The sequence below is a fragment of the Amblyomma maculatum genome, chromosome 7, assembly GCF_055883805.1.
Source record: "Amblyomma maculatum isolate TAMU_Amacu chromosome 7, ASM5588380v1, whole genome shotgun sequence".
Lineage (NCBI taxonomy): Eukaryota > Metazoa > Arthropoda > Arachnida > Ixodida > Ixodidae > Amblyomma > Amblyomma maculatum.
The window spans coordinates 126,179,462-126,204,837 of NC_139350.1; the positions used below are offsets into that span (position 1 = coordinate 126,179,462).

Here is a 25,376-nt window from a genome sequence, read left to right on the forward strand (position 1 = left end):
AGCTGCAGCGCCACCAAGCGATGCTTTGGGAGCCTATATACAACCTACTTTTCAGCAGTCGCAACGTCACTCCAGATGGTTCCAAGGCGTGAGGCCCAGAGGACGACGATACGAAGCGTTGCTAATAAGCACGCCCTATTCTCTAACAAAAAGATGTCCCATCCGTCAGTATGCATGGTCATCCTATCAAAGGCTAATAAGTATGACAGCGGGGAAAAGTTGTCGCCGCCATGGTAATGTTTCTCCACGGCCACTCCGATGTATGGCAATAGCCTTTTAATTGCCAATGAAATTGAAGGAATTGTTTAGTGTCGCCACTGAGAGGAGGAGATCGGCTTCATTGTAAAGAAAGTTTGACACGTATGCAGTGAATGCGAAGGCATTCATAAAGCATTCTGTCGACTGAAGTCCTTCCCTGTGCGTAGTTTCAGCCCCGGCACGGTGTTTATTCGGGACGTGTTTTTTTAGATCGAGCGTGCATCTAGTAAAAATCCATGTGTTGTTTCGCACTCTTGGTTCTAAAATGTCTTTTTGCGTAGCGAAGGGAACCGGGATACGTAGTTGATTTTGTAGCACTGACAAAAAAAAAACATGAAGCAAACAAAATCATCACGTAGCAGACAACCAAAGTCCTCTCGAGCGAAGACGATGAACTGGAATGGAATACAGTGCCTCCGGCGTTATATCATCCTAGAAGGCAGCTATTATAGGAATAATATACAATATTCCTCGTATTTACGGCACGTTCGACTTGGCCGCTTGGAAGCTGGGACTCATTGGTGCCCCTCGCGGCAAGTGCCGATTTTTTAGCATTCGCCTCACGCTTCGCTTTTCATCAAATAATGCTTGCACAGAAATGAAAAACAAAGCAGCTAATTACAAAAATAAAACATTCGTAATATTACATGCTTTGATTTAACCTACTCGAAATCAGGGAGAGGGTTTGTGCGAAAATGAACTGCATGTGCGCTCTTTCCCCTCGAGTAGGGATAGGGGGATAACTTAAAATCGGACAATTTTTCAACACACCCGAAACGGGCATTACAGGCGGCTTCCAGCTATAGTGTGTAGATAGATATTGGCTAAGTCACAATGTTATGACTTCGATGTTACATTGAGAATAATAAGTTGTTCTTACATGTTTTATTGCTCACTATGTAATACTTGAAATGAGGGAGCGGCAGTCGCAGGATGCGATCGTGTGGGTTTTGTCTCGTACTTTTATTGTCTGCAGCTCTGCAGCTTTCGCGCTTTCCGTGATGTCTGCGCTCACCTACTGCCGTCGCGCTAACTCGGATAAAACGCGGGCAACGCAGAAGTCATAGCACCCGGCATAGCGGGGCGGAACTACAGGCTACAAATAATTACTAAACAAAAACTTCGAAACTACAAAAATTGTCCGCAAAATGACAGAAAAGTCTGACGTTGCATTAGAACAGCGGAATATTTTGTCATATTTTTGGAAGGTTTCTTTTTTTTTTTTTTACCGGGAAAGGCCACAGAAAGATCCTCTGAGAAGTTGCGCCATCGATGAATTCATTGGTGCTCTGAGAATACTTTTTTGAGAAACAAGACAGAGCAGCTTCCAGAAGCGCAGACTGCAGCATTTGACTCTGGGCATTTACGCCAGACATAAACTGCTCCATAATGAGGGGAGGGAGTGTCGTAAGAGTAGTGGCCAATGGTTACGGTAGCAGTTTGTTCAAATAAAAGAAACTTAACAGATTAAAGGCAAATAATGTTGTTGCCGGATGCGGCAACAGCTATCTAATAACGGAAGCACCGAAGCCGTGGCCGGCGGAAATGAAAAGAACAAGGAGAAGATAGCGCGGAGAAATACAGAGGGGAGCTATATTATTAGGGGTGTAGTCGAATACGTCGCAAAGACGACAATGATGTTTGGACGATGAGTGAAAGGACAACGACGCTGAAGCTTAGGCTGTTGTGTTGGGGAGCACTGGTGTCTCGAAGGTGCTCTTGACTTTGACGGAATACTCTTGCCACTTGGCAACGCCCCGTAACAATATGAAGAAAAGACGGAACCAGTCATTTTTATAGATAAAGGAGGCTCAGGAATATCAGAGGTTGGCTAAAGCCAGAATTCAGAGCAGGACTCCAGAGCAGAAAGTCAAAGCAGGACTCCTTACTGTGTTGTAGATGTCAGGGACGGCTTCGTATTGTTTCACGGGACGCGATGACATCTAGCGTAAGACATGTTGCTTTTGTCTCTGTCCCTGAGGTAGAACGCCCTCTTAGGAGGTCAATACAAGTCCGCAGGCAGTTGTTCATGCGGCTTACAGCATTATATTACTTCTCGGAAACATATTGTAAGGAACCGGTGAGCAATATTGTGACATTGCATCAACATCAGCGTTTCGAAACAGAATCTCAGGTGGCAGTTGAAGCTAATTGTGCTCACATCCAGGAATCCGAAAGGAAAGTTTTAGCAGCCCTCTTGTAGAGGATATTTAATCCGATTTACCAAACAGAAAACTCTGTTCATATCATTGCTACGGGAATATTTAGGTCATTTATTTATTTATTTACATTTGTGAAGCGCCGTGAAGGCATAATTGCAGGGGTGATGCATACATACACGAATTATTCATGCAGCATGTGCTAACCATTCGTACAGGATGGAAAAGAGTATATGATACATGAAAAAAATAGTATCAACTGTGCGTTCCCATCAGCCAATTTTCACGGGAAAAAGGAAATAAGAGGACAAGCAGAAAGTAGCAGCTGAGAATTCATGCACTTTACATGCCCGACAACAGTGCTCGGAACTTAGTCTCGGACTAGCATTGAACAACACAGTGAGGCAGTTTGTTCCATTCATATGTGGCATGTGGGAAGAAAGACCGTTTGAAGACATCAGTACGACATTTCATTTCACGTATTGTCCATTCGTGGTCGCGCCTTCTGGATGCAAAGTGCGGTGGCAGCATATCAGTTTCACGGTTAACAGCAGTTTTTTTTAAATAAATGTGGTGAAAAAATTCTAATTTGATTCTTAAATTACGCTCTTCCAGAGAGTCCCAATTCAGCACCTGCTTATTACTGATACTTCGATAATTAAAACAATATTTGTTCGCGACAAGCGGCGCTACACAATTTTGCACGCGTTCTAGCATAGCCGAATAGCTTCCGACACGAGAGTCCCAGACTGCAAAGGCACACTCCATAATTTGTCTCATGTTAGTGAAATATAAAAGTTCCCTAACCTTCTGAGGAGCGTCCTGGAAGTTCCTTTTAAAAAATAATCAGCATTATTGATGCCTTACTCGCTATATATTCAGTCTATTTTTTCCAGTTCAGGTCAGCCGAAAAATAAATACCGAGATATCAAAAATCTTTCATTTTAGGTAAAAGCTGGCTGCTTAAAAGATAGTCCGACAAACTACGAGTACGCCTGCTGGTGAAAGAAACAGAATGACACTTTGTAGCATTGAAATTCATGTCCCATTTATCGCACCAGCGTTGAATGCGGTTCAAGTTGTGCTGGAGGTTACAGGCATCATATGGGGCTTTGATTGATTCATATAATACACATCTTCAGTGTAGAGCCGCACAAGACAGGTAACATTTTCCGCTAATGCACTGATATATATCAAGAACAGAAGAGGCTCCAAATCGAACCCTGCGGAACACCAGAAGTGAAGGAAGCCTTGTCTGAAGATTGGCCGTTTACCAAGACACGTTACTTGCGTCCTTCAAGATAATTTTTAATCCATTGAAACGCTTCTCTTGACAAACCAATAAACGAACGCTTATGAAGTAACAAAAGGTGGAGAACTGTGTCGAAGGCCTCTTTGAAGCCCAAAATATGTAGTGAAGCTGATCGTGGCTGTCGAAGGCAGATAAAAGGTCATGACCGAATTCAGCTATAGTTGTGTTACGTATGAACGGCCAGTCCTAAAACCATGCTGGGAGTCGATTATCTCATTTATCACATTCAAGATGTTTAATCACAGAGCTATAAATGATATTTTCAGATATTCTACAACATATACAAGTAAGGGAGAAAGGTCTGAAATTAGTCACACTATTTCTTCAACCAGCTTTGTGAATCGGGTCTACGTTGGCTACTTTCCACTCGTGAGGCAGAGAGCTAGTCTTAAGAGATTTATTAAGCAAAATAACTAAATAGTGAACAGAGACAAGCGTGCAGCACATACAAAGGAAGACCATCAGGGCCACTTACTAAGCCCTGTTCAATATTCTGAATGAGGTTTACGACACCGCTGTGTGAAATAACGAGGTCAGGTGTAACCGTGTTCAGGGCCTCGGAAACTTGGGGGGAAGGGGGGGGGGGGTACCCCCTGATTAGGGCTGAGGGTAAACAGACTGGAAATAAGTGTTGAATGAACCGGCCTTCTTGTAATCGTCATTCACCATAATGCCGTTAGAGGCTACCAAGTTCGTGATTCCTACGGTATCTCTTCCATTTCACTAAGAATTTCCACATTCATTAGAATTTGTCAGCAGCTTAGCTTCCAAGGCATCAAAATAGTTGAACCCGGCTATCTTGATCTTAATTTTTATTTCTTTACTAAAACGCTTTATAGAGTCATGAACATTACGATCCTTTTTTCTTTTGTATCTGCTCAGGAGGCGGTGTCTTTTGTTGATAAGCAATCTGGTGTCGCCAGTTTCAGCTCACCGTTTACGAGACACGCATTTACTAGGACTGTGTTGGTCAATTAATTCTGAAGTATGTTTTTAAAAATTATCCATAGCCCATTACAGTCTAAACTTAGACTAACCGCAGCGAATTCGGGCAAGAAACATTCAAGTTCAGTGAAGATGGAAGTGTAGCCTCCCTTTTCTTAGAAGTAAACCTTTATGGAGCCCGCATGTGCTACCCTAGAACTAACAGGCGTTGACTGTGCAATAACGCAGTCATGGTCGCTCACTTAATCCAGGAGGAACCATAACGTCTCTAATGATGGATGATCTGTTAGTAAAATTTAAGTAGAGCACAGAAGCACTGTTACTTCCTTATTGGCTCCATACCAATTTGATACATGTCATTGGCTAGTGTAAACTCAGAAAACCCTGCCGACAAGGTGCTCGAATAAGTCACAAGGCACTTATTATTGTCACACTGGAAGTTGGGCATATTAACATCACCACCTGTGACAAACTCTTGGTTCAGTGAAGATAAAAAGTTCGACAGAAGTTTAAAAACTTCAGGATTAGAACATGCGGGGAAGCAGTAAAACGAACCAGTGGCTAAATGACGACCATTATCTAACTGCAAGCACACCAAACTCATTCAACGCATTCCAGGGCGAGACGATAGCGTTGAAAACCGTAGGCATGCATCCACAAGCAGGAACACGCCTCCACCCCGGGTATCCCTTTCACGACGATAGATTTTGAAGCTCGCTGGGAAAACTTCAGTATTTTGAACCAAATCATGGAGCCAAAATTCCGTGCCTCTAACAATATGTGGCTTAACGGTAGAAAGCAAAGCTGCAAAGTCGTCTGATTTATTTTTAATACTTCGGCAGTTTACGACAACAACATTCAAGGCCATCGATACAGATGCTGAATTATCATTCATATCTCTTGTTTCTAGCTAGCTCTTAGTGTCGATAATTTGCTTGGGCTTATGGTCAAAGAAAAAGCATTTGCCGTCTGTTGCCAATATATCGTGTCGTAGCTTAAAAGGCTTCGCCGAGTCACAGGTATACTGCAAAAGTTTAGAGCGCGCATGCCTCACTGCGAGAGTAAAATCCTCACGAATAGCGATAACTGTTTCCTTCAGCCTAGGCTAGCATGAAAACACTCGCTTCTTATTTTTGTAATTAGAAAACCTAACCAAAATCGTACGGTTTCTAGCAGTCTGATACTGTCCCACTTGATGAGCATGCTCAATGCTGCTTGGAAAAACCAACTCACCTAGGCTTGACTCGAAAAAAGACCGAGCCTTTTCTTCTGAATCAACTCAGCCCTCATCCACGGTGTCAGCCAAGCCAAATAGAACCAGAGTATTTCTGCGCAATTGCTTATTGGCAGCATAATCTGACGACGACCTCGTCTGAGCTACCTCGCGGGCCAGATAGGGAGCTGTACCAGATTTCGAAGGCAGACCAGGCCCATTTTCACTCAGTGAGCGCTCTAGCACATCGACCCAACCCGCCAGTTTACTCAGTGAACCTGTCATCGTACTATGATGTTCTTGCTCAGATTTGACCTTACGAAAGAATTCTGCCTGAACGTTTTCTAACCGTGTCACAATTTCGTAAAAGTTATGCATAGTGATTTGCGGTGTAATCATGTTATGAGGACCGGGGTTGCTTCCTTTAACATCCCCGCTAAGCAACAGTAACAACCGGAGAAGGAACCAAGTGCAGCCATGCAAACACTATTTAACACATAATATGCACTCAAGCACGTTGTCGGGGCTCGACAACGTGATGTGGTGCCCGTCTGCCAAAGAGGATAGGATACTTCGTAATTTTTTCCTTGTCCAAACCATAAAAACACATTTTTTGGCGAAAGGCAACGAAATTCAGTAGCCAAAAAATACATGATGTTCTATAGTTGGTTGGTTTGTTTGTGGGACTTCAGCGTCCCAAAATGACTCAGGCTATGAGAGACACCGTAGTGAAGGGCTCCAGAAATGTCAACCACCTGGGGTCATTTAACGTGCACTGCCATCGCATAGCACGTGGGCGCCTAGCTTTTCGCCTCCTTCGAAAAGCGGCCGCCGAGGCCGGGATTCGATCCCGCATCCTTGGGCACAGTAGTAGAGCGCCCTGCCACTGCACCACCTCGCCGGAGCTAGTAATGCTGTCTTAGGATGTTCTTTCGTGATGCAGCCTGCAGTTGCCGCGCTACAGACGAAGATATCAGTTCTATAAATCACCATACTTAAAACAAATACTAGTTAGGACCGTAATAAGATGTTACAACTTTGTCGATTACAATTACGAAGCTCAGCCAAGTGACTTTTATCAGAATAGACAAGTGTTTAGATTTCTGAGAAAATCACGAAATCACCTTCCGATTCTCAGCACCGCTAATGCCTCTAACAAAAACTTGTGCCTCTGTATAATAGCATCGAATTTCCTGAGCTAACTGTCATCAGAGGAACCCCAACTGGGCAGCGCAGACCGGGAGAAAAAAGCCCCTATGTAGAAGAAAAAAATTAAGGAAGTCCTGCCGACGGCAATCGTAGATATTTTCTCTGAAAGTCGGCTCGTTTGTTTTTGTTAATGAAGGAACTTTAGCCAGGGATTATCCAGCGATATGAGCCGAGCCGGAAAGAGATCCATAAGCGTTAACAGGAGAGAGTTGTCAGTTCTGTTCGTTTGGCATTGCATTTATGTTTTATAGAAAACATAAATGGCTACTGAAAGCGGTGGGCGTGTGCACTGATGGTTCGATAAAAGCAACTTTTTTTTTTCGTACGGTGCAGCCTTATGACTAAAGGCTAACGCATAACAGCGTGGCATGTGGAAGGTGGTGCACGCATTTTCATATAACCCTATAATCTCAGGTGGCACACCTTCAGCGGGAAATGTCAATTTTGGACAAATGCTTCATTTTGCAACGACACAGACGGCGCTGAAAAAGGCCCACTCTAGCAACGCTGAAAACACCACTGAAAAAAATTATGGCGGCTCAACTCGGTTAAGGCAGGTCATGGGTAGCGAACCTACCAAACGGTTTGTTCACAAAAGTCCGACTCGAACGTTCTCGTGGCCGATGCACTGGCGGCAAACCGTATAGTTTGATCTGCGATTCGGGGCGTCTTTTTGGTGTCTTCGAATCTTAATGCTCCATTTGAACTACTACTACTACCTCTTCTTCTCTTTTTCTTTTCCTCCTCCTCCTTATTTTTGTTCATTTTTCTTTTTCTTTTCCTTCTTTTTCTTCTGCTGACTTTGCTTCTTCTTTTCCTTCTTCTTCGTCATCTTCCTTTTATTCTTATTCTTCTGTGGCTAAAAGGCACTAGTTACCATGGTTATGCGCAGTAGTGACTAGCACCTGAAATGCGCCGCTGAATAGCCTAGTGTAGCTTCCGCTACAAAAAAAAAAAAAGTAATTGCATTTACAGCTTCTTCAAAGTTCATACAAACAGGGTAGCAAGCATTTGATTTCTTACTCATCTCTTGTTTCCTTTTAATCATTTTTTGGCTACCTCCGTACATACCTCCGTACATAGGGCACGCTTAATTCTTTACATTCTGACGTCGATTACTTTACGATTATCGATTACATTTTATAGCCGTCTCAGTTTTCTTTGAGGTGGCTTAGCATCCGTCATTATTTGATGTTTTTAATGAATTATTTAGTGTCCTGAGATATACTGCCATAGGCTACCTAACTACCCTGTCTCTTACTGCGTTACCGCACTCTGCGATATACCTGAGGTCATCTGCAATCGGTTGACCAACAAGCTCATCGCCAACGGCTAAAGCCAAATGTTTCTCCCGCAACAAGATCCTGATTTTCTCTACTTTCGTTCTCACCGCTGAATGCGTAACTCTCTGAGGAATTTCTTAGCACGTTCTCCGCTAAAGAATAGTCTAATTTTAACCTTCAGTCTCCTACGGTCATTGCATCGTACCCTATCTGCACCTCAACATCTGTACGACACAAAGCTTAGAGCACATTAAGTACTTTAAGGTGAAAGCTGCATTGGTTCCTTTAAGAGAAAAGTTGGCAGAGTCTGTAGTGTAGGAGCATGGGGTTACTTTATTATTAATATATTCTTTTATGAGCCATTCATATGGCGTGTTAGGTTACATTTTGACGATGGCAGAGGGGCTTCAGTGCCTCGGGGCTTCAAAGCAGAATTTGCCGGCGCGTGATCTTTCATCCTGCGCATGCACTATATCTTCGCGCATGCGCAGGCCACGAGATCTTGCGTCGCGACTGTCATGCAGGAGTCACTGGCCCCCTCAGTACAGCCTTATTTACACTTAAGAGATGCAGCTCACCCTACAAAAACACGACGACTTTATTGAGACAAGGAATGGTGCAGATCAGTTGCACCTTAATAAGGAGAAAACGTACACAATGTCCACCAAAGCAATGCAACGCAAGCAACGCTTATCTAAGCAGACGCTCTAATACACGGAGGACTAACGACAGCAGTATGCTAATGTACGGCGGAAGCAAAAGCAAATAAATGTCTAACTGTTCACCGGGCACTGCGACAGTCCGATGATTGCAGAAATCATGATGTGGTCTCTCGAAGCCTGGCTCGCGCTTCCTCGCAGACCGGTGGCTTGCCGATCAGCGGGCTCGTCCCAGGAGCCGGACAGGAGCACTTCGACAGAAGGCAACTGCGGGGTTGGTGGTAGTGGTATATTAAAAATAGTAGCTAAGAAGGAAGGAAATTATTTTTCTCGGTCGAGCATCTAATATCTTAAAGCACCCGAGCTGTGTTCGGCGGAAAAGGAAAGAGACAGAGAGAGTATAGTGAAAAGTACAGAAAGGTGCGCTTAGTACACGTAAGGCTACGCGCTTCCCATTTGTGAACAGAGTTTTTCGAACACTATACTGGCCACCGCGCGTGAACCGGAAACGTCCGGTAAACCAGTATAAGTCTCCACTAGCATGTCTCCGATGTGGTAAACTTCTCTACAACTGCGTTGGCAAAGCGCAGCGCCGCCGCTGAGAAGACGCGGCAAACGCAGTTTATGTATTCTTCGCCGCATTCCCAGTAGCCAGCACAGCCGTCGTTATGAGCACGGTGTATTCTCATAACAATACGTGCTCGATACTAACGCTTTACTCGCCAGTACTGTAGTATGATGTAACAATAGCAACAATAATAATGTCGCCATGGTATATCGCACAATCCCCGCAATTTCTGGAGGGACTATATTCTGCTGCGCAGTGAACTGCACCTTCACAGTTCTCGCCGAATTCGAAAGGCAAGCTTGCCCAGTTTGGTTGGTTGGTTGGTTTGTGGGGTTTAACGTCCCAAAGCAACTCAGGCTATGAGAGACGCCGTAGTGGAGGACTTCGGAAATTTCGACCACCTGGGGTTCTTTAACGTGCGCTGACATCGCACAGCACACGGACGCCTTGCTTTTCGCCTCCATCGAAAAGCTGCCGCCGAGGCCGGGATTCGATCCCGCGTCCTTGGGAACAGTTTGAGAACAAGCGGTACTTACACAAACCTCCCCTCGCCCCTTTTTTATTATTCGTGAAAAATGAAAGAAAATAAACCACAAACGAGGAAAAGAAAGAAGAAATTTGCTGACAGGATTCAAACTGCTAACCTACGTGGCGTCACAAAAATTTATTCTAGGCACATTGCGCCAAAAGCCAACGACAGACAGAGAGATGAGAGCACGGACCTAGGCGCGCTAACAAACTATCTTTTATTTTCTGTTGCGAACAATAATTACATGCTTCAAAGCCAAAAACATACGGGAAATATGTCCCATCATGCAGACCAGACAAAAACCCTACGATACAGTGCAGTATTCTTTTTAGCGCACTAAATCCCAGGTAGGCCACTTAGTTCGCCAATGGAAACACTGTAGGCTCGCTGACGCAATAATCACCGCTTTTGTTTATTTCCATTGCTTTTGTCTCTTGCTAACTGATGGTCAGCTCTTTCCAGGACGCAGGCATTTTGTAAGGTTAGGTGCGCCTTTATGTGTTGTACAATGAACTCTTGTTTGCTGGAAATTTGATTTTTGTTATTTTACCAGTTCTCATATAGTTTGTCGTTTAAGCATCTCTCTGTTTGTCGAACGTATGCCGCAACACACGTCAGAGAAACTGAATAAGCAGTATCATACAGCTAACAGATTTATTAACATGTTTTTTATAACACATCTGCTTCTTATGCACTGCTTTCATTTTTTTGTTCATATGAGAATGCTTGTAAATGTAGTTAAAATCTGCGAACGTAGAATGGAAAGCTAACATCGTGTTACAGGAAAGGCATGCGTGCAGGATCATGCGCAGCCGCAGTTTCAAGCGCCATTTTCTTAGCCTCAAAAGATAACCTTTTGAAGCCACATGAGCAAAGCCAGGCGTATTGCACGCCCCATAGTGTTTATTATTTTGTTTGCTTTTTTTTAGAATGTGACGACTCACAAACCCTTCTGATAGCGACAAGCAAAAATTGCAGAAAGGTTTAAAAGAATCCCAGAGCTAAATACACTGATCAAGCAGAGTTCTCTAAATATGGTTTGCTGCCATTTCCAGTAATTACACTATATTCCACAGTTTTCAAAAAAAAAAAAAAAAGAAGGGCGGGTTCTTGCCAGAGTTATATTTTTCGCTTCAAACCGACTTGGAATGATGTTCGCAGTGCTGAATACGTAAGTTAAAAATTGATTGTGATCAGGTAAAAAGCGAGAAATATTACCAGAAAAATAATTGCTATATGCAGTCGCAGTGGCGTGTGCCGCTGTATATATCGAATAAAACGGCGATTATTAAATTATAGACTGCATAACAATAGTTACAAGGATAAAAAGTAACTTTCAGGCCACATGGGTGTTCTTTGTAGTTCATATAAGTGCACATATAGCTTCACGAAGACCCATCGTCACGAAAAAAGCTGAAAATTAGATTCTAAAAGAGACACTAGGCATAGTTTTTTTAAACAAATAATCAGCCTAGTGAAATGATCCTTTCATGACACAACACATTCGCAATTTTGGTTCATCATGTGTGTTTTTCAAACATTGTGCAGGCTAATTAAAAATATTATGGCCAAAGGATCCTCACCAAATGGCAGTGCATTGAGATATCTTATAGAATGCAGTGTCAAAGGAAACCTTTATTTCAATGTTCGCTGCAAGACATCCTACAGCAGTATCGCACCTTTGCAATTGTTGAAGGAAATCTATATTTTCTGAAACTTCACGGAGGCGGTAATATACCGGAGACACGAAAAAAGCTCTTTGAGTGTGACCATGAGCTACCGCTGTGCATGTTGGATCAGCTTCTCTGGAGCTACGTGGCATTTCAACATTATTAAGCTTGGGAAGTCTCGCTGCGTCACAATGTCATGCTCGCCCCACTCTGTCTTCATTTTTCGTCGCATGCATTCTCACAGGTTGATGCCAAGTCTGGCTGCCGGTACACTTACGGCGAACTGCTAGATGCATGCCGCCGGGTGGCTGCGGGGCTTCGCAGTCTGGGCCTACGCCCGGGAGATGTGGTTGCGTTCCACGCATCTACCAGCAGCGAGCTCCTAGTCGCCATGTGTGGTACTCTCTTTGCTGGAGGCACCGCCGCTCTGATCAAAGCCAACCTCACCGAAGGTGCGTGGTAACCAGAAAGTCAAGTCTTGACAACGACTTCTTAACCACTGCTACAACTTCTCTGAAATTGGAATGCCGCTTTTTAACTCTCAAGATATAGATATAGAAGTGTAATAATTACCTTATACGCAATGTTAATAATAATAACGATGTGCCTGTTATGCATTAGGTTTTGCTTTCTTGCAGGAGAATCTCGGTACCAGTTTGAAGACGCCCAGCCTAAGTTTGTTTTTTGCGATGGAGATGACATCAAAACAAGTGAACAGGCTTGCAGAGGAGTCTCTTCAGTTGAGGTGACTGCTTGGGTTTTATTCTGCAACCCACTATTAAGCTTCTTTATTTTTGTGATGATGCGCCTGTTTATAATTCCTATCCCATCCGTTGAAATGGACCTCTAAATCGCGCTTAGAATTCTTGGCTGTCTACAATACTACATTCCAGAGCATTTCAAGGCAAAAGGGAAGACCCGGCTTCAAAGCACAAAATAGGTTCGTTTCATGCCATGGAGTGCATTCGGTTTCCTATATTTAAACTTTCATTTGTGAACTTCTTGAGGCTCGATTGTGTCTGAAAGCGCCATTTTCAGCTTTTTCCTTGCTTACCTCTACCATTCTTGTGCAAATGAATGCTTCCAGCATGCATGAATGGTCCAGAAAGCAGACCCCATCATTTCCACCGTTTGATCTACAGTTCTTAAGAGCACGTGCACATATTACACTTATTAAATTACTTCTTTTGCAGATCGTGCAAGATAAGAAAAACCACTGCGACATGCATACAGTGCGCACATGCAAAGCATGTCCGACGCTGATGCCGTAGCTATCCAGTGCGATGCTCCGTGGAAGTGGCGAGGGTCGAAACTTCGCATTTGGCGCGAGAGGAAAAATAATAAAATTTAGAGTCTCTTAGATGTCTCTTAAGAGAAGAATGGCGAAAGCCTACCCTTCCTATCCTATTTGCCTCCAATCGTTAGCCTCCTGTCGGCATTCGTTGCAGTGCTACATGCAAATATTATTGGTTTACAGGAAAGGAAAGGCGCAGCATCTATCACACTTTCTCCGACAAGTTTGAGTTTGGATGGTACACCATCGCTCCTGTCGCGTGGCGCTCCTTGGTGCGCGTTCAAGTGCGGCATTGCAGATGTCAGGAACGCATCCCGCCTAGGCCAATCAGAACGCCGCAAAAGCGGGACACACTTTGTCCACGACAGTATGAGCCATTAAAGGCTTTCGCCTTAATAATAGTTACGTCGGAGTCGCATCACTTTGTCTTTTTCTCCGCCCGGTGTGCATCGTGCTTCCTCTCATCCTATCCGTTCTAGGACTGTAAAACGGGTACGCGGGCGCTTCTATATTGCAATCTTCTCTCTCCTTTCACCCTAAGACTCACCGCGGAACAGAGCTTCGTTTCATGGGAGAAGAAAGGCCACTCGCACTCAGACCTTAAAATCTTCACTGGACATAGAGGTTTCTTACTGAGCTCATTGCCACTGTTCAGGATGAATACCAGCTTCGCATTCTATTATTGGAAGCCGGTGATTGTATATAAGTGTAAAGTGTGATCTCAATATCTGAACGGGGCCTCGTAGCTATGACGAGACTAGGTAAACGCAAAACTCTAAGTGCTGTGTCTGGACAATGCAAACTGAAAAATAAGCCGCCCGATAATGAGATGCGGAAAACAAAAGGAACTTTAGAAAATGCTTACAGTTCTACACTGTTATGTTAATGTGCTTACGTGCTCGTTGTAGTACTAAACAAATTAGCTACTTTAAGCTGCAAAGCATCGTTACGTGCTGGTGTATAGGGCTTATCGTTCCTAAGCGAATAGGCTATTAAGAACGCTGTAGCGGGGATTGTGGATAATTTGCAGCAATGCAATGACCTTATGCAGTACGAAGCCTGGCTATCGACCGGTATCGAACACGAATCCTTGGGATCAGCGGTAGAGAGCACTAACCACTCAGGCACCACGCTCGGCAAGATGTGTATGTGTGCATTGAGGAATAAGAAGGCCGTTGCATGCAGAAGAAAAAAAGTTGCTGATGGTTTAGCTTGGTTAAAACTAATGGCTAGGTAAAAGCTTCATTAGTAACGGTTACACGTGGTAAATTTGTTTATTCAGATAGCAAACCGATCAAATGGAGAGGATATTCAGCGCTAACGCCGACGAGTATCCGGCACATGGTGCCCGGTGGTCTCTCACCCAACAATATATGAAGCTTGGACGCTGGGACCGCATCATCGTTCCCACCTGGACGTCATTGCATCAGCCAACGTTTTTTCATTTATTTGACCATACTCTTCATCCTTCATAACATATCCTATTATTCCCCGAGGTAATAAACATCACACACACACAAAAAAAAAAGATTCGGAAGACGCCAAGAAGAAGACAGAAGAGAAGAAGACGGGAATAAAGAAGATTCGGAATGCACCAAGAAAAACAAGAAGGCGACAGAAGAAATAGAAAGAAGACGGGGCGGAGCGCAAGCACAGTTATGAGCTGCGCCCGGCATGTTGGCCTTGGCATCGCATGGCGTAGTGAAGCTTTCGTTAAAAAAAAAAAGCGGGACACGCATGAGGCTCACCCATGTTCGAGAAGTGACATATGAGAAATGTCCCCCGCCGCGGTGGTTCAGTGGTTAGGGCGCTCGATGTGGCATCGAATCCCGGCAGCGGCGGGCGCTTTTCTGTGGAGGCAAGAAGTAAGGCGCCTGTGTTCTGTGCGATGTCAGCGCACGTTAAAGAACCCTAGGTGGTGGAAATATCTGGAGCGCTTCACTATGGCGTCTCTCATAGCCTTAGACCATTTTGGACGTTAAACTCTATAACCTAACAAAGCCAGATGCGAAATAAGTTATTTTGATGCGCATTAAGATGAAACAGGAATCTAGCCTCCTTTTTCACACACGTGAACCACGCCAATGGTAAGTGTGCCAGTTGACGTATGTGTTGCGCTTTGGTGCGTCGACCATCATATCGACGGGCGTGTGTTTTTGCTTGTATCCAGGGTTTCATCCCTCTAAGCGGGGATTCGAGAGGAGCAACTAGCCTATCGCAGCTTAAGCAGCATCCTGTTGACGACTGTGAGCCTCAAGCGGAGATATGCACAAGCTCGGTTCTGGTGATAATATATTCCAGTGGCACCACGGGATTGCCTAAAGGCGTGCAGCTCACGCACCGCAATGTCATCGCTCAAGCAGTAATGTACGGGTAAGAAAAACTAAGCGTATGCTTTTAAAACTTGGCAGCCCTAGTTTCGGTGCTTCATCGCAGCTGGCTATGAAGCAAATAAAGTTTTCTTTTCCTTATCGCTGTAACCTTAGACACAACCTCCAGAACATTCTCTCACTGATAACTTACGTCGTTCGGCAAAACATAGAGTAATCGAGGTCTGAATTTTATTCTGCGGTCGTAAGATACAACGCTCACCTATATATAACGGCGTCTCTGCTTCTCCTGCGCTTGTTTGTCATGATTGAAATTTTCTCTTCAGTCAGTCATTCGCAAACTTCTCTTTCGTGCCTAGAGCTTTATGAATTACAGCTTTTGTATCTTACTCAGGGCTATGCCTCCCATAGGGGTGCCAGCTTTTTGGAGCCCCTTGTATCGGGAACTGTTTCTTTTTAAAAAGAACAACTGACATGAAGGTTACCTGAGCCCTTAGCCATTAGGGGACAAAATATAAGAGCTGAGTAAAATTGGGCGCAAAACCGTCTTTCCGAAAAAAAAAAAAAGCTCCACCCAGTACCGCAGATCGAGTTCACACATTACCGATACACGCTGTGATTGTTCTCCACGTCTGTTCGGTGGTTGTAGGCGCCGGTATTGAGACCTTCCTCGCTGCATGCCGATTTTATTGCGCAGGTAAGCCCCCGTCCTCAAGCTTTAAGTATGCATGAATTACGAGGTTGCAACTGTAATACGGACATGACAGCAATACACGTTAGGCTTCACGAATATTAAAAAATAACGCAGAGCCTGAAGTGCGGAAATAAAAAAAAAATCAATACAGAAGACATGGCTATAGACTGTATGCTAAACAGTAGTGTCTAAAGGTGCACACGAAAAACATGATGTCGGAAAGAAAGAACTTCAAGTTATCAGGCAAAATCATCATCATCATCAGACTGATTATACCCACTGCAGAACGAAGGCCTCTTCCATATTTCACTAATTAACCCGGGTCTGTGCTAGCTGCATCCACTTGACCCTGCGAACTTCTTAACCTCATCTACCCACTTAACTTTCTGCCGCCCCCTGCTGCGCTTTCCTTCCCTTGGAACCAAGTTTGTTACCCTAAGCGAACATCGGTTATCCTCCCTTCGCACTACATGCCCTGCCCACGCCCATTTCGTCTTCTTAATTTCCACTAGAATGTTAGTAACTTGAGTTATTTCTCTGACCCACTCTGCACGCTTCCTATCTCTTAATGTTACCCCTACCATTTTTTGTTCCATAGCCCTCTGGGTTGTCCTCAACTTAAGTAGAACTCTCTTGGTTAGCCTCCACGTTTCAGCCCCATAGGTGAGTACAGGTAAGATGCAACTGTTGTATACTTTCCTCTTTAGCAATACCGGTCAGCTGCTAGTCATAATCTGCGAGTGCTTGCCAAATGCGCTCCTTCCTAATCTTATTCTTCTTGTTATTTCCTTTTCATGGTCCGGATCTGCGGTTACTACCTGTCCTAAGTAGACATATTCGCCTACTACTTTCAGTGCTTCGCTACCTAACGTAAACTGCTGTTCCTTCCCGAGGCTGTTGAACATTACCTTAGTCTTCTACAAATTGATTTTCAAGCCTACCTTTCTACTTTTCCTGTCTAGGTCACAAATTATGCTTTGCAGTTCATCTACTGAGTTACTTAGCAAGGCAATGTCATCAGCAAATCGCAGATTACTGAGGTATTCTCCATCTACCCTTATCCCTAACTGCTCCCATTCCACAGCTCTGAATACTTCCCCTAAGCAAGCTGTGAATAGTAATGGGCAGATCGTGTCTCCTTGTCTAAACCCTTTCTTTATGGGAATTTTGTTACTTTCTTTATGCAGAACTGTGGTTGCTGTGCTGCCACTATGTATATCTTCCAGCACTTTCACGTGCGGCTCGTCTACCCCCTGATTTCGCAATGCCTGCATCACCGCCGAGGTTTCAACTGAGTCAAATGATTTTTCGTAATCAATGAATGTTATGTATAAGGGCTGGTTATATTCCGAGCATTTTTCTATCACCTGGTTGATGGTATGGATATGATCGATAGTAGAGTACCGTTTCCGAAAACCTGCTTGATCCTTTGCTTGACTGCAGTCTAAGGTTGACCTGATTCTATCAGTGATTACCTTAGTAAATACTTTATACGTAACAGACAGTGAGCTGATTGGTTTGTAATTTTTAAGGTCCTTAGAGTCACCTTTCTTATGAATGAGGATAATGTTTGCATTCCTCCATGGTTCCGGGACCGTCCATGGCACCAGGCAGTGCGTATACAAGGTGGCCAGTTTTTCTAGCACGATATCCCCCCCCCCCCTCCCCCATCCTTAACAAATCTGTAGTTATCTGATCCTCTGCATAGTGGGTGGAACAGCGCGAAAAGAGGAAACACAAGAAGAGACGCACAACAGACGAGCGCTGCGTCTGTTGTGCGTCTCTTCTTGTGTTTCATCTTTTCGCACTGTTCCACAAATAATGCAATTGTACCGACTCGCCCAACTGTCCATCCTACATCTGATCCTCTCCAGCTGATTTCCCCCTTTTTTTCCCTACCGCCAATCTCATTACGATCCTGACTACTTTGGCAACTCTAGAGATCTGTATAGAACTTCTCGGCTACTTTGACTATCTTGTCCATATTCGTGATGACATTATCTGCCTTCTCCCTTATCGCATACATTTGGTTTTTGCCTATGCCCAATTTCTTTTTTACCGCTTTAACGCTTCCCCCGTTCTTTACAGCATGCTCAGTTGCCCCCATGTAATACTTCCTTATATCGGCCACCTTGCGCTTATTGATCAGCTTTGATATCTCGTCCAATTCTACCTGGTCTGTTGGATTGGAAGCTTTCATACTCTGGCGTTTCTTAATCAAATGTTTCGTCTTCTTAGACAGCTTACTGGTATCCTCTCTAACTATCCTACCGCCTACGTCTACAGCGCACTCAGTAATGATATCTCTGAAATGATTGTTTATTGCTTCTAGGGTAATGTTGCCAGCCTCGGTTAGAGCTGAATATCTATTCTGTAATGAGATCCTGAACTCTTCTACCCTCCCCCTCACCGCTAATTTGTTGATGGGTTTCTTTCTTACTAATCTGTTACGTTCCTTTTTCAGATTTAGGCTCATTCGGGACCTCACCATCCTGTGGCCACTGCATCGCACTTTCCCGATTGCCTCTACATCTTGCATAATGGCGGGGGTTGAACACAGTATGAAGTCAATTTCATTTTTAGTTTCCCCGTTAGGACTTTTCATGTCCATTTCCAGTTCTTCCGTTTGCTGAAGAAGGTATTCATGATTCGGAAGTTATTGCGCTCTGCAAACTCCACTAGTAGCTCTCCCCTGCTATTCCTAAAGCGGATGCCATAGTCACCTACTGCCTGGTCTCCTGCCTGCTTTTTCCCTACCTTGACATTGAAGACGCCCATTAGTACACTATACTGCGTCTTTACTTTTCGCATTGTCGATTCTACATCTTCGTAGAAGCTTTCAACTGCCTGGTCAACATAACTACATGTGGGTGCATAGGCCTGTACAACCTTCATTTTATACCGCTTCGATGCCTGCCACCCTCTCATTAATACTATAGAATTCATCTATATTACCCGCTATATACTTATTGACAAGGAAACCTATTCCTAGTTCTTGCCTCTCCGGTAAACCTCGATAACACAGTACATACCCATCCCTCAGTACAGTATATGCCTCATTCGGCCTCCTAACCTCACTAAGCCCTATGACTTCCGATTTCATACCCTCTAGTTCCTCTAGCAGCCCCCCCCCCCCCCCCCCCCCCCACTGCTAAACTAGCTTCACTAGCTAAGGTTCAAGCGTTAAACGTTGCCAGGGTCAGTTTCCAATGGCGGCGTGTCGAGCGGAGCCAGAAGTTCTTAGCACCCCCTGCTGCGTCACAGGTCTGCTAAGAGCTATTGGATTATACAAGCGAAATTTCTTCGGTGTATCCCAGTAAAAACACACGCAACATAAAATGCGTGAAAATAATAAACATCTCTTAGTAACATGTGTCTATATCTGCATGCAGGTGTGTTAAAAGGTTCATAACTGTGCAGTCCATCCTGAATGAGTTTTTTTCCCCTGAGCTCAATATACTCCTAATGTTTTGATATATCAGGAGGCGGGACAATCAGTCCTCGTTTCGTAGATCAAATACATCCGCTGTTATATCCTTCCTAGTGAAAACATCGGCAGCTGTTGACCAACTGTGTTGAGAGCACGGTGGTTGAGAGTACTGCTTTTTCCATTTTGGTTTGCTTATAAAGATTCCTCAACATGCAATTTTCTATAACGTCACATTTAAAATTTTATTGAAAGTCGCCATGTTACTTTCTGGCCTACCAGACTAGCCCAGCTGGTAGAGCGATAATAACAGTGCTAAATATGAACTCACCGCTCCAGATGTAAACTCTAGGCGCACAAAGCCAACACCTTTTTCTGTCTAGTTAAACGGCTTTTTCGTGACTTCCTTAATTGGCATTGTATGTAGTGAGCCATCATGTATGTGGGTTGAACACCTTAGAGCAGAAAAAAAAAATGGCACAGGTTTGGCGATAGTTGAACCTAGCTGGACAAGCGGTGGCTCGGGATTGCATGCTTGTGCGTGGTTCTGGGTTTGTTCCAATTGGATTCTAGACGTCAAAACGTTTCAAACGATATACGTAACACTGTGGCGTATTGTTCAGTTTTAATCAAAAATAACTAATTAACGGTAAAGAACTAAAAACCTTTAATGAGTGTAGTGCAATCGTACTCAGCATAATCTACCACTCTGTAGTATCATCGACATAAGCTATAGTCATATAACACTTGTGTAACTATCGCTTCACTCGAAGGTTTGTTATTCAGACTAAGCTGCCGATCATACGGGCGCAGTCGATCGGTGCTCGACCTTTAGATTGCGTAGATGTTCCGCTTAATTTAAAATCGACCCTACTCGTACTCGAAAATAATAATAATAATAATAATTAGTTCACAGGAAGGGAAAGGCGCAGCATCTGTCACACTTGTTACTGAGGACATCTGAACCGCGTCGTATATAAGGGAAGGGAGGAAGATGGGGGTGAAAGTGGAAAGAGAGAAAGAGGAGCCGTAGTGGAGGCCTACGGAGTAATTTCGACCACCTGGGGATCTTTAACGTGCGCTGACATCGCACAGCACACGGACGTCTCTTCGTTTCGCCTCCATCGAAACACAGCCGCCACGGTCGGGATTGAACCCAGGTACTCCAATTATCCGGGCGTCTTACCACTGCACCGCCCCGGTTTACGCTACTTGCGTGAAGGGCATCAGTATAGGTATTGATAGCCGTGGTTACAAGGATGCCAAAGAGCTAACTATGAAGAGACCTCATGTGCAAACACAACACAAAGACAGCGCGGAAATTTGGTTGTACATTGTTTACTTTCAGACTTCTCGGTCCATCAGTGTTTGACCAGGACGACATAGTCCTTTGCGCATTGCCGGTGGTGCACATCGGCGGTTTCTGGGTGATCTTCAGCAACCTCGGCAATGGCTGTCAACTTGTCTTGCTTCATTCGACTGATACTGGCGTGTTTTTTTCCTCAATCGAAAGGTACAAGGTAAATATTGTGTGAACTACTTATTCAACGTAAGCTCATTTTTAAATAAATTTGTTTCACAAATTTCAGCCGACGTATCATGTATCGCGCTGCCTTTACGAATATCAAGACGTAAAATGAAAGTAGAGCCGAAAAAAAGCCCTGACAAGTTCGCAGAAAAACCTTTATTTCATGTTAGTATCATATAACCCCCCTCAGAGCCTCTCGTAAAATAACAATATTGACTATAGCAACGAGTGCGCGGGTAACAGTCTACATGAAAGTCATGTGTAGAAACTAATGTAAGAGCGCGAATGAAGCAGTGAACGATTAAGCCGCTTTTGTGCTCTACAGAGGCAGTTCTCCAAAGGTATACGGCAGGTCTGTAAAGCGTACGGAAAGGTGCTGGCTATGTACTCGCGCATGAGTTTGCTATTAGGAACCCACAATCCTTTCTTAGCTTTGGCGTTATGAAATTTAAACTGTGGGGTTTACAGGCTGGGAACGATGCAAGAGTTATGAGAAACACGGTAATGGAAAGTTGGGGGTAAGTTATGTCGCATGAGGCTTTTTAAAAGTGCAATAAAAATCTTTTTACTCAAACTAGGAAACGCGCACGGACAACTGGTATTCATCGAACATCTCCGCAGCCCAAAACTATGTAATCTAGCTTCACAAACACCGAAGATGTCGGCAATAAAATCGGCATTCTTCCTCTCTCCTCAACTCCGCGCACGCCGCCGCGGAACAAAAAAAAAATGGTCGAGGCGGCTTCCCAGCGCACCTTGTCCCGCCCACCTCATTTGGGAGCCCCCACTGAGAGAGCTCAGACAGAAAGGCCGGTTGACGTCAACGAGAAGGGGGCAGCTACGAGCTCTCGGTAGCAAGCGGTCACCAGGAGCACATTTTAAAGATTATTTGTAAATTACGGGGGGTTCACGCACAGCTCTTAAATTTGAATCAACATTCCTATAAGTATTGTTTCATGTTTCCTTTAGCTTGCACTGACCTGGCACACCATATGGGCGGTTTTGTAATTGACACTTATTAAAATGTGCCGCTACGGCTATCATGCTTAACTTGACGTACGGTGAACATTAAACAGCCAGTTCAGCGATTACTTTCACATTGTTGCACACTCAGTCATGTTAAACGTCCACCGCATAACTATTTTTTTTTCCCAATTGGCGTGCTTAATGTAGAGTAATTTTCGCTTCATATTCATGACATGTTGCGCTACTAAGACCAAGGGCCCGCCGCGAACCTATTTTAGCGGGATTGAAATATGCAAACAACTCTGTACTTAGATTTAGAACGCAATTCAACAACCCCGGATTCCAGAGGTCTACAAAGACTCGTCTTTTTGCCCTTCGGGCACAAATTTTCAGTCTGTCCTTATAATTGACATAAATGTTTAGTAAGTGTCAAACGCTTTTTGACAGTACCGTATAGCAGCAATGACGATCTTTAGACGCTTCGTAGCTTCGTAATTGCTACTGCCGGCACACAGAGGTAAGATACGGGACCGGAAAGGTGTCGTTCACTTCTTGATGATCAGATTGACGATTCTTAGAAAGAAAATGATATTCGCTCAAAATAGTTTAATTACGTACTTCAATTACCAACACATGTCGTGTTTAAGCACCCTCTTAAAAGGTGTAAGACCTTTGGGGAATTGTTGTTGCCCCGAAGCTTCAGCTTAACGAAAAGCCTACCAAAAATAAAGCAGCTTGTGAAGTTTTGCACTTGGGATGGCTAAGCTAGCTGTGTTCATATTAAAATGCACAAGTGGCTCCGTTTTCGCTCAGCCTGATCTGACATTAAATACACTACTATGGTCTTCGTATGCAGGTGCAGACGATACTGAAATATGATTTGTTTCGTATAAAGCTCCGTAGAGCGCTGTATGGTGATGGTTTTATTGTGGTTCGAGAGGTAGACGTCTCTGCTCAGCCTGGTCCTGGCTTACTTCCGCAAGCATGGTTATGTGTCAAAATGTCTGTTCAATTTCAGTGACAACACAGCAATAGGGTCTCACTGTGCTCACGGCAACCAATTGTAGGCGGGCACTATGATCGTTTGCCTACGTGAGAGTGAAAAAAAAAAACCGAAAAATAAAATCATCGCTTGGATATGTGCTTCATGTCAGTATGAAGAAATCTAATTAGTGATTTTTTTGAAGACGAGCTTAGAATAAGACGGGAACTATGGTCGACGGGCAGTAAATGATCTAGAAATGAGTGATGATGATGATTGGGGCTTTTTATACTCACCGTTCGACTAGTGTTTAAGCCCTATAAAAGTCAGTTATTAGGAAAACACTGCCCTCCTCAATTAGTTTTCAGTGAGGCTTGAGAGGGAGGAAACCGTGTTTCATTGTTATGGTTGCAAAGATCTTGACTGTATCTTTGAGGTCACGAAGCGTATTAAAACATTAGAAAGGGGTACGAAAGTCACTAACTATAGGAGTACTAGCATTAAACGTTTAAGTAAAAAAACAGCAGTAGCATCATTAAAGACAACAGAAAAACGCAATAAGTGACTTTCATTAGCGGACAAATGAAAGTACCAACTGTACATGTAAAAGTAATTCTAAAAAAAGAAAAAAAAAGAACAAATATTGCATTTAGGTCGGCATCAGGAACCCGATTCTTCTACAAAATTTCGGAACGCATTCCAACCTGTTGGGCGCATCCTCTTTATAAAAACCTAGTGACAAGAAACACACTGACTAGGATGTAACTCATTGAGCGCTACCGAGCATCGTTTTCCTGACATAAACATGGAACCTCAGACCGGTCTCATGCAGCCCCTTTGTATTATTATTTCGGGGGTTCAGTTGTTAGGGCGCTCAATTTCTGATTCTGAGGACGTGGACAAGGCTCCATCCGCAGCGTCCGCGTTTGAATGGAGGCAAAACTCAAGACACCGGTGTACTGTGTGATGATAGCGGGCTTCGATTATCCCCCTGTGGCAAGCAACGGGCTGCCCGCGGGTCGTCTGAGCGAGAAGCCAGCCATTTGTTCTTTTTTTTTTCGAGCCGTTCCGTCCATTTGCGGTTGCTGGCAGAACGTGTTCGCTTTTTTCTATAGCTGGGTGGGTGCAGGCTACCCAGTGGCTACCAGGAATGGTCAGATCAATTGTGTATTGTTCGGGCAACTATAGCAGGCGACGGAGAGGTGATGTGGAAGGGGGTAGCATGCGCGGGTATTTTTACATAGACTAGAAGGATGACGGTGCTTCGTGCGACGTTTTGTTCAATCTCGAGGTCGGCTCAGGTGTTTATTGTGGTTGGTCCGCGGTGGGGCATCATCTCTTACGTCTTTTTCAATTGCCGCTGTTTACTTATCTAGTATACGTGCAGCAACATAGCTCCTCTCGCCATTTACAAGCGCAGGTGCATGCTTCATACTGCGTTATTAAAACGAATTCGCAAAATATATTTCTACTGTCGTATTTCTCAGCTTGTTTTACGATACTATTCGAACACCTTCTCGGGTGTGGGAGCGGATTCCAACTTCCAGTACGTGCTCAAGAACGCGCATAATGCATGCATGCACATTAACATTACCGGTACAGATGAGTCCACGACAAAAACATTCAACCAGCGGATGTATTTTCATCACGAGGTTATGTATGCATTACGGGTATGCATTATGTATGTATGCAACACTTGGCCGTTGGTTCCACTACTTAGGGTCCTCTTTTCCCTGAACACGGTGCTGCCAGGCACATGAAAGCGTGGACGCTCGGGGTTTGTGGTGTTGCACAGTGCATCAAATACCTTTTGTAACAGATATATCCTGCGATGGGTCGCAGCCGAGTCTGCTGAGTCACAGCTGAGTAAAAACTGAGCGTTCTGCAATCATAATGCGCGTATTCGGCAGACGCGATAATACGATAACACAGAATACTGTTTTATGAACAGTGCTAGCGAAATTCCTCAGATATGGTGCAAATCAAAAGTTTTAAAGCGTACGTGTAGCTTTGATTAACTCTTCAGTAGTGCGCTTCACAACCCATCGAAGTCCATCGCAAGAGCCGTCCTCAAGCGCGAACAGCTGTTTGTTCTACCCTTTTCGGCGGCCAGTGGTAGCTCCATGCCATTTCTTTCTCATTCAGGGAGCCTATTACCGCCGTCTGCTCGCGCTGCTCTGATACGCTGCCGCACGCAATGCATCGCTGGACAACGTAACTGACCTAACTGGTGGAGAGCAATTCGAGGCGGCACCCCCCCCCCCCCCCCCCCCCCCCCCCCCATTGCATCTTGCCGCCATGGTTATATCGCCGTCCACCGTGAACGTAGGTAGGCTCGGCCGGCTGGCGG

General features: G+C 44.3%; 1 protein-coding gene across 1 annotated transcript in view; it reads left to right on the top strand.

The window, feature by feature from the left end:
- LOC146184683 (uncharacterized) overlaps window positions 1-25,376 on the top strand; it is a 64,001-nt gene that overhangs the window by 13,511 nt on the left and 25,114 nt on the right. The window contains exons 2-5 of the mRNA XM_084608599.1: window positions 12,050-12,257; window positions 12,444-12,550; window positions 15,270-15,472; window positions 20,899-21,070. Coding sequence (XP_084464725.1) covers window positions 12,050-12,257; window positions 12,444-12,550; window positions 15,270-15,472; window positions 20,899-21,070 — 690 coding nt within the window. The remainder of the gene's footprint in view (window positions 1-12,049; window positions 12,258-12,443; window positions 12,551-15,269; window positions 15,473-20,898; window positions 21,071-25,376) is intronic.